This window comes from Phaethon lepturus, unplaced genomic scaffold (assembly GCF_000687285.1).
Source record: "Phaethon lepturus isolate BGI_N335 unplaced genomic scaffold, ASM68728v1 scaffold17359, whole genome shotgun sequence".
NCBI classification, from domain to species: domain Eukaryota; kingdom Metazoa; phylum Chordata; class Aves; order Phaethontiformes; family Phaethontidae; genus Phaethon; species Phaethon lepturus.
This window is the reverse complement of record NW_010564306.1, coordinates 8,278-18,465: the sequence shown is the minus strand read 5'-3', so window position 1 is coordinate 18,465 and position 10,188 is coordinate 8,278. Positions and strand designations below refer to the sequence as shown.

The window sequence follows — 10,188 nt, the reverse complement described above, 5'->3', positions numbered from 1 at the left end:
AGGTGGGGCTGAGGGGGCACCTCATGGGGCAGGCCCAGGTCCTTGCAGAAGCACACCTTGCTGCCTCGCCAGCCATAAACTCTCCAAGGCCTCTTAGAAAAGTGTTTTCATCACGTAGGTTTATTTTCTCACTGTTGTGCTTTGCCTTAATTTACACTTAGTTATGTTTTTGTAAACTGTGTAATTCTGCTCTGTAGGTCCCTTGGCTGTTTTCATCTTAAAATCCAAGGTGGATTTTTTTTTTCCCTCTTATTTTCTAGTTTCTTCCTATGTTCTTCTTGCATCAGGTGCAGAAAGCATATTAAAATGTATGCTTAGAAGGTGGAAAAACTGGCCCTAGAATTTGCGGGCATAGTAATGAAGGTACAGAATAGAGTTATAATATACATACATTTCTTTTTTCATATCGTTATAACCTGGAAATCCTTCTATTCTTTTTTTCCCCTCCTCTCAGTTAAAATATGGAATAGATCAAAATGATGTTTTCTGTTCAGGCCTTCCCTTGCGCAAAAATAAAACTACAATGTTCTGTAACATACCATAAGTCTCACAGTAGAGGTTGGGGAATAAGGATGAACCTTACCACGTACTTGATGTAAAAGTTCCATGATGTTTTTGTCTTCTCTATTTGCAGATAAAGATCTGCAGTTTCACATTGTTAAGCAGGCTAGAGCTCAAAGTGCAAAAGAAGGTACCAGCTACAGTGAAGGTAAGTAGCAAGCAGATACTGAGACAACTTTGTCAGCTCTCAGGTGGAGAGCTGCTTTTGCCTCCCCCCTCACAGCTTCCTTGATTCCACTTGCGAACTGCTATGAGGAATTTTTTAAATTTATTTTTAATATTCCTTCCCTTGTCTCTTTTGTCTATAACTACTTTCTCTACTCAGGACAACCAGATTAGAGAATTTGAGTCTGTTGTGCTCACACCTCTAGTTCTCTTCAGGACTGGAAAAGCAACACTGCAAAATTCAGGAGTTTCTTAAAGCACTAGTCCTTCACTTCCCATCCTGCTACCTACACTTTACTTTCTGCCTGCATTTTCTGGTATTATCTTCTGCTCTTCGTGGCCCAAATTCTTCTCTTGCTGCCTCCAGCCTTGTACTTCCTGTGATGGGGGGGGGAGGAAAAGGAGAACTGCTTTTTATTTTGTTTAAGGATTAATTGTTAGATATGAGCTATAATGTGCTTGTCCACCGCTCCTCAGCTCACAAACCAAACAATGCGTGTGTTATCATGATGATGCTGGATTGTTTCAGGACTCTCCTAAGAAGTTGTATAATAAATATGATGATATATCTGTAAATATGATGATGTCCTTTGCCACTGCTCTCAGCTCATTAGTTCCTTTATGTTTCATTTTTCATTGGGTTTTGTGACCATTCTGGGGAGTAGGTTACGTCTGAGCTGTGCTTCTTTTTGAGAGTAGAAAAGTAGGGCTACCTATACAAACCACTGCAGAGCTGCAGCATATGGTTTGGAAATTACTGCAACACCTGAAAGACAGCATTTACTGTCTCTAGTTTCTTAGTTGGGTAAACATGGATGTGCAGAAGGAAAAGTGCATTTGTTCTACTTTCCTGCCTTGACAGTCAAATACAGCAGCGGTTGCTCAGGCAACCATTTTCATGTTGTCTTTGTTTCTCTGGCATAGCAAATGGAGCCTTAACAGACAGCTGCTTGGGAAGGAGCTTTCATGTGACAGGCACTGTGTGTGGAGCATGTCGGGTGCCTTTTCTCTGGAGGGACATGGTAATTCATTAATTTGACACGAGCACATCCAAGTAGAGAAGAAAGAGATAAAGCTCTTATCAAAGTGGTAGCATTGCAAAGATACATCAGTGAGCCGCTAGATGCTAGCGTTTGCTATCCAGTTTTCACCGCAAGCTTGCATTTCTCTGAACACTGAAGGAGTGCGGGGTGGCTGTCATTGTGGCATCTTGGCCTGTTCTAAGATTTACTGACTTGGAATGGTTTGTTTAATTTGAAGTCTTTGGCAACAGAAACAAAAGGAAAGCATTTTTTGTTGTACATTTCTTTTTGACTAACTGTACCGAAGGAAGTAATTGTCTGTCTGTGTTTTTAAAAAAGTTCTGGCTTTTTTTTTTACTCTCTAATTAGAGTTTCAGAATACCTATGTAATAGGACAGGAAGGCTGGCCTTCATCACAGGCTGTGGAATTCTTGTAAAAAGACAAGCATGTAACTATTAGGGCACTTTTATGGGCTTCTGTGACCTTGCAAGAATGGTGCATTTTAAAAATACAAGTCTAGTGTTCATGTTTAAATATGTTAGTTCAGATTAGAAAAGTTCCTGTTTAGGTTCCAAGTACAGTAATGAGGAAAGCTTGTATTTTAGGTTTGTTGTTGTAAATCAGAGTTATTGTGGCTCCTTTTCCTCAGGGTACTTGGGGAAAGAAGGATATGAAAGATTGCCTGGCTTCTGTTAAGTACTGAATAATCTAGAGAAGCAGTAGCTTTGCTTTTGTGAGGGCTCTTGCATACACCCTGTCTTGCGTGTTGGCTCTTCTGTCTGCCCGGAGACATAAGTCTGCATGGGATTGTGCCTTGCAGGGAGAAAGTCGGGTTGTGGGGAGCGGGACTGTGGAGATCAGGTCAATGGCTACAGGGAATTTGAATGTTCTCAAGTGAAATGCTTGTCTGCCGGCGATACACTAGAATGCTGCATCCTGTATCTTTAGGGAGGACGCTTTGCTGCTGTTGCGATGGGTTGAGAATGGATTTATTGTTTGTTTGGAGGATGTGTGTTTTTAACTGGGGGATGGGAAGAGTGAGTACTGGGCTGATCATTCAGGGAGAGAAGAGCGTGCAGGGCAGTATGTTCATTTTCACAACTTTAAAGTTCTTTACCTGAACTAATGGGGAGCATCTTGAAGGTGCCTTTGTAGCTCTTTTAGAGAAAGTGACAGTTTGAGACAGATTTGCACAGTGCCCAGTTATCTAGTGTCTTAGAAGCTTTCATTCTTGTTGGCAGAACAATAGGTGTTTTGCAGCTAGTACTTCACAGAACATCTTAGGAGTGAGACAAACCCACAAGTCAGAGCTGCAGCTTTCTCTGTCTTGCTTTAGTTTGTAAGCCAATAGCTGAAATTGATGGGATAATACAGTGTCCTTCAGATCTAATCTTGTGTGATCCCTTCAAAGCATATGAAAATCTGTCACTAACAGTGTAAGCGGTCAAGAAAGGTCATACAAGCTGCGTGGGGCTGGGGAGGGATTTGGGCCTTTCTGAGCAATTTTTATTCTTTCAAATTAAGAAGGATGAAACTTCTCACAGATATGTGGGGGAAGGTTGAAAACAGCATGGGTGTCTACTGCGGTGCTTGTCTGTTTAGCTTCTCAGTGTTTTCCTGTATAATTATGCTGTTTTACTAATAACAGCTGTCTCTCCAACCTCCAGGATCTTACTCATTACTGCCTGTAGAAGTTCCTCAAAATCACAAGCGTTTCACCTGTGACCTGACTCAAGCTGATCGCCTTGCTCTTTATGATTACGTTGTTGAGGAAACAAAGAAACAGAGGTCTAGATCTCAAATCACAGAAAATGACAGTGACCTCTTTGTGGATTTAGCAGCAAAAATCACCCAAGGTTTGAAGAATGGTCTATTGTTGAATTTATTGCTCAAAACTTTCACTTTGTGTAGTTAGATGAGTTTTGTTGAAAGCCAAACAGAATTTCTTGTGCTATTTCTATTGTGAAAAGCATACTGTTCTTAAAAGCCATGATGAAGACCTGGCATCAGAAAACAACAGTTCAGTAGCCTTAATGTTGTTTTCCGTCTGAGAAAGCCCCAGTGCTCTGCTCTTGGCACACATATTGTGTGTGTCTTAGTGGGTGGATCTTTTGTCTTTGCTGCAGCTGACTTCAGGTTGCTTAAAGTTGCCAGCTTACCACACAGCTTTGGACAGTATTTCTTGTAAGAGATGATGAGATTAAAGATCACTTAAGAGTAAAAGCCTAACAAGAACTGTTGGCAGTTGTCCAATGGAGCTCTTGAGCAATATATAAATGGGTGTATTGGATCGAGGCCTCTTGTCCCTATTGAGTCATGCCCGTTTGTAACTATACCAAGTGCAACATGAGCATCTGTGTTATCCTGTGGGCCCTGCTATGCCTAAGGAGGTAGGAGGTAGCGTTTGTCATCTACACAGGTAAATGTTTTACAGAATCTGGCTTTCTCAATCTGTGTGTCTTACTGTAATACTGGCTTTGAAAACATGGCCCCATATTTTGTAGGCATTTCAACAAATCCTAAGCCCATGTATTGATTTGGATCACTGTCAGGAGACTGAGATGGCATAACAGCATTTGCTTTGGTGGCTTTTTAGTCTTGTTTAAACAGCTAGCAAGAAGGTTGGAGAGGAAGCTTGTGCTAAATTCATAATAGTTACTAAACACTGGAGAAAGTTCAGAAAGAACACAATGTATTTTATGTTTTGGACTCTTTATTACTAAAGCACCAGACCTGCATACCTACAGGGGCTAGTGTCCTGCTAGTGACCATTTGTTTTACTTCCCATTTTTTGCCAGATGATAGTCAGAAAGGTCCGAAGTCCCATCTTGAAATTCTGGCTGAAATGCGAGACTACAAAAGGCGGCGGCAGTCATACAGGGCTAAGAATGTTCATATAACAAAGAAGTCTTACACTGAGGCGAGTATCTGAAAAGATATTTTTGCACAAAAATGCTTATTGTGTATCAGCATAAACAATGATACACAGTTTCAGACAAAGAAACCCTCTCCCTTTCGGCTTCTTGTACCCTGCCGTATTAGTGTTGCAAACTGTAGAGGAATCTGTCTTTGGTTTGTTGCAGCAAGTTACAAGTAACGGGAGCATTTCTGACTTAAATTTTGAATGTGAAAATGACAGCTAGATATAGTTGACTGTCTGTTGTAAAATGGTGCTATTTAAATTTGTAATGAAATGCCTGTTTCTGCAAATAAGATTTTCCATTCAAACATCTGAAGTATAGGGGTTGGGGGCTGGGGGGATGGGTTGAGAATGTTTACCTTCTACCTTACCTTCTACCTTCTGAACTAGTTGCTAGTTCAGGCCACTACCATGATGTGCTGCCTTTCTTGTTTGTCTTTAATATATCTTAATCTCCAGGTGATCCGGGATGTGATTGGTGTACATATGGAAGAACTCAGCAATCACTGGCAAGAGGAGAATAGGCTGGATAATGCAGAGATATGTGACGGAGGGAAGTCGAAATCTTCAGGAAGGTATGTCACAGTTGACAAATTCCTTGGGCTTGTGAGCAGGCTGATAGCCTGTAATTGTATCTTATCACCTCCTTCTAATAGCACATACAAACCTTGGCTGAGCCATATGCCCAGTTTGTTTTATACTAATTCTATTAAGCTCTTGCTTGAGAAGCTCTGCCTGCATGAAGGATGGGGAAGAATTACTCGCTTTCTTTACGGGGTGAGGGGAGATAAGTTGCAAGTGATCCAAGTGAACAGGTTGTTTCTGGTGGAGCTGGGGAATGAATATGGCTCCCCTGGGTCCAAATGCATATATATGTGATAGCTGAGGACAGAAGGACAGTTGAAAATACAAGTACACAATTCCGCCCCCCCTGCTTCCCTACCACATGACAGGAAGTGCTATGGACTTAGTTATGAAAATATTCATATTTTCATAACTAAGTATGGGCACCCTTTACAGTTCTTGTCACTGTGAATGCTGCTGTGCTATCTGGATGTGTGTTTTATGCATATATGTTTCTTCCTGTGTCAAGCAACACTGCACATTCTTCCAAACAGTTGTCACTGAAATAAAAATGATATCATTACCTACTGATAGTCTGTGCTTCTTCGTGAGTTCTTTGAGATGAAAATGTTGAAACAGACTAAAAGGTGGCACTAGAGGTGTTTGTTTTCAGCATTAAAATAAAGGGGAATGAAAAGGCCAAACAGGAGATCAGACTTGCTGGGTTCTCCAACCATAGATAGTGGCTGAAAGCAGGTCATTGAAGAGTGAGGGACTGAAAGCAGAACAGAGGCTGATAAGACTGAGGGGCAGTGTTTGTAGGAAATGACTGGATTAAATAGTGTGCTGAGATGTGCACTTATTTCTAGGGCGTAGACTTTGGGCGTCTTTTGGGAGGTATTGTATTTCTTGGGGAGATAGAGGGGCTTAATAAAAGATATATCCTCTGACTTATACTGTTAGTAGGTCATTATATTACAGAGCTGGTACTGAAGACAATAGTGACTGTGAAACTATTTGTATTGAATAAAACCAATAACCTTTTTTTCCAGAAAGGAAGAGAGGCGGTCAGCTTCAGTGGACTCACGGCAGTCTGGAGGAAGCTGTAAGGATACTGAACGCACCAGACATAGGAGAGAGAGCAGCAGGAGTCCAAATAAACGAAAAAGGAGTCGCGAAAGAGGCAAAGACAGAGATTCTTGGAGAAAAAGAGAGAGGTGAGTATAAATACTGTCAGCTGACGCCAGCTTCTGGATCAGGCAGCCGTAGCCCACTCTCCATGAGAATTTAGCACGGAGAATTAGAATAATAAGTAGGATTATCTGATTCAGTCATATGTATATACGTAGAATCACTTGACTAGGTTTTCTGTGGTAGATAGTTCAAAACAACGCTGTCGCTCTTTGGTAGTTCTGGCCACATCTTTAGGCAAAAGAAAACAAATCTAGGCCACACCTTCTAATTCCATCAACAAGGGCACGTTTGTACCTGCAAGACCACAGGTGTGTGGGACCAGTGTTTCAGCAAAGGCGTAGGCTGCTGTGCAGAAGAAATGCTGCATTGTCCCTCAAATATAGGGAAGAAATGCTGTAGATAACTGCATGGATGGGAATGATTGCTTGTCTGAAAACTGGCTTCATTACACAGTGATGCAATTCATCCTAAACTAATTGCCACTATGGCATTACGTGACAAGATTTTGATTAAAACAGTGTGAGAAGTAAACTGTCTTAAAGTAGTTTATTTTCTTTCCTTAGAATACATGATTACATTTAATGAGAGCACTCCCATTTTCTGAGTTTGGTTTGCTTTTTTTTTTTCCTTGAGATTCTGTCAGTCTGAGCCTAACAGCACATACATAATGTTTGTGGTTTTGTTTCAGGGATGAAGACAAATATCACAGCCATAAAAGACGAAAATAGAAACAAGAACTTGATTATTTTGTTTGTCAGCTGTTCAGAAATTACTTGCACAGGAACTATCGTTACTGTGGCTGTGCCAAGGACAGTGAGACTGTGTACGTAATACTGGTGTTGCATCACAGCTGTGCTTGGAGACAAAAATGAAATAGTGTCAAGGTTTGTCAGGTTGGAAGTGGTATATATCAGAAAATGTATAAATGTGTAATACTAATGCATCTATTAATAAATTATACTGATCTCCTCTATTTGAGTTTAGTCTGGCAAAGATGAAGAATGAAATCTGTGAGACTATACTAATTTGCCTTTCTAGCTCATAATTAGTATCCAAAAGTAGATATAGAACAGAGCTAATCCCTGGACTCTAGGATCAATTACAAATGGACGAGGCATGAAAAAAGCTTCCTTCCTACCCTCCCCCTGACATCATCACCCCTGGGAGCAGTATTCCAGAAAAACAGCACTTACTGCCTCATTACAGCAGGTACCAGAGGTGGGAGGGCAGATTTCAGAGTGTTCCAGTAGGCTAAAATTATCTTCAACTGCAGCTAGCGGTAAAAGGACAACAGTGGGAAAGTTACTGTTCCCAAGCTTATGCTCAAAGAAATTTAGGACCAATGTCATCTGGCAAAGGTGATGAGAGTAATAGCGCTCCACAGAAACTAGCAGAGGTACCAGGGACAGTTGTAATATTACCAACTGCCATTTTCAAACACCAGGTGTATACCCATTTCCTTCCAGAAATAACTAGGAGGAGTTCCATCCTGTAGGCTAACATATCAACCTCTATCACTAGTATTTACAAAAGAGTAAGAATTAAGACAGGCTGCTACATATTAAAGGTGTGCAGGAGCTTTCCACTTAAATTCAGTGAGATTTTTGTTATATCAACTTCTAGTCCTGTTAATTCCTCTCACAAACTGCTACAGCAAGGTGAATCATCATCATCCAAGCTTGTTACTTCAACAAAGTAAGCAAATATAAAAGAACAAGGTTGCAGATCCATCTTTTGTACAATGCTTTCTTCTGTTTGATCGAGTTGTCAGGAGAGGGCACTCCATATGCTCCTGGTTTTGGCCTTCTCTGTCAATGCAATCTCCAGTTTTACTATAGCTGCTAGTATGCCGTCTCTAAACCTCAGTCATTTCTGCAACTATGTGTGATTATCTGTCCCTAAATACTTAGTCTAGTTCTGATTGATGTAGACTTCTGTACCTCCTTCAGCTGTTCAATTCAAAACCAAACTGAACTATGTGTCAGGTATTTCCTCATCTACATGACAAATGCAGTAGCTTTTCTGTTCAGAAAACAAGATGTATTTTAAAACATCCTTAATTAGAAAAGTCTATCTAAGAATGGAAAAGGATATCTGCGTTCTGAAAGGGTCCTAATTAGAGACAAAGCAATAGGGAATCAGTGCCATCCTTTCTAAAGCTGATGTTTCCAGCAGCTCAGCCACAGCGTGCTTCGTGTTGAACACGCCTTGGTAAAACTATTTGTTTAATAGACAAGGCAGTCAGAAGACAAGCTATGTTTGTGTAAGAGTGAGAAAAAAAGTCAGTGCTATCCAGAAATGCACTGGATTTTCTTATACACACTTACGAAGTATGGGTAGGAAGATCCATAATAAAGTGAGTTTTACTCAATATAAACAGTGAGTAAGGTATTGCTCCCTAGGCGTGAGCACTAGTATATGAGAGGCAAGAGAATAGTATAGCCATGTACTCAATTAACATCCACCGAAGGGCCATTTCAAGAATGGGATAAAGAAAAGGAAGAGCTAGCAGAGAGGATCATCTTGTATTGTAATGTGCAAGTAACAGTCCTTTGAACACAAATTATTTTCTTGCACATACTCCCTTTTTTTTTCTTTCCTCTCACCTGGTGCTGAAGAGTAGGCTTGATCAAAACAACGTTGAGGGCTGGGTCAGAAAGTTTCTGAGCAGTACCATGCCAGTTTGTTGGTCACTGGAAAGGAATAAACCAAATGTTTTAGAATAACTCTTAAAACATGGTAAATCCTCATGTGTTGGACAAGATACGATTGAGGGTTATATTAATGGCAAGCAAGAGCAGTGTGATTAAAAAGTGGTTCTTTCTTACTAAAAGTTGTCAATCTGGTAACTGTAGTGACAAAACAAATGAGTTCATGTGTGTGCTTGTGCATTTTTGAGCTCCCATGTACGTGGAACTAGTAGCAATCCAAGAAAGACCAATTCCAGATTGACGGTAGAAGAGTCAGTATGTCTGCAAACATGCCTCGTAGGCAGCACTTGGAGGACAGGCCTGTCCTGGATCTTTTAAAATTTGTTAAAGTGCATTTTGTGTGACCTATGTGTGACTATGGATAAAAGGAGTGGCAGTTTATCACCGAGAGCTGGATTGAAGATGCTGTCATTTTGATACATTCCTTGTATCTTGATGGATCCTTTCCTCCATCTGCTAAAAACTTACGAGGTTTTGACATCATTGAATTTTGTGGGCACAAGAATTCACAAAACTGATGCAAGTCTATTAGAGCATACAGGTGAGATTTTCACCTGTAGCAGTTAGCATGAGTTAGGCCCAGTTAGCAGAGGTGTTAGCACAAGCCCATGAATTTTAAGTTTTTGCTGTTGTGGAAGCTGACAAAAATATGATCAAACATCTGTCTATAGCAACAGAATAGTGTTGGTGTGCTCAAGAAAAAAGGTGGCCAAATTATGTGAATAGCCTATTGATTGTGAAGTGCAGCTGTCCAGAAGTATTCAGAACAAACAAGCTGTGAGCAGCAACGATGGTGACAGCGCATCAGAAAATGGCAGCGCACTTCGAATGGACCGATGATCAACAGGGTATTCTCTATCCAATCCTATAAGGACACCTAGTAATACTGGGGGGAAACCATCATTTACCTACAAACTACTCGATGATGTCAAGAGGTGAGAATGGAGTTGCCTCTTCATTATGAAGCAAGCCAAAGACTACACACAACAGCACAGGAAAGACCTGAACACAGCTGTCATCGGTAGCAAAATGGATAGCCACGTGGTGAGT

General features: G+C 40.8%; 2 protein-coding genes across 2 annotated transcripts in view; one reads left to right on the top strand and one right to left on the bottom strand.

The window, feature by feature from the left end:
• Positions 1 to 634: 634 nt before the first annotated feature.
• SNRNP48 (small nuclear ribonucleoprotein 48kDa (U11/U12)) lies at positions 635 to 7,258 on the top strand (the record flags this gene model as incomplete). Its single annotated transcript, XM_010294846.1, has 6 exons — positions 635 to 709; positions 3,417 to 3,605; positions 4,548 to 4,669; positions 5,129 to 5,244; positions 6,290 to 6,450; positions 7,116 to 7,258. Coding segments are annotated over 6 exons (806 nt in total), but the record flags the coding sequence as incomplete, so codon positions are not given.
• Positions 7,259 to 9,034: 1,776 nt separating this feature from the next.
• Positions 9,035 to 10,188, bottom strand: part of ROPN1L (rhophilin associated tail protein 1-like) — a 7,392-nt gene continuing 6,238 nt past the window's right edge. The window contains exon 5 of the mRNA XM_010294845.1: positions 9,035 to 9,120. Within this exon, the coding sequence (XP_010293147.1) occupies positions 9,057 to 9,120 (64 nt within the window). The 3' untranslated portion in view covers positions 9,035 to 9,056. The remainder of the gene's footprint in view (positions 9,121 to 10,188) is intronic.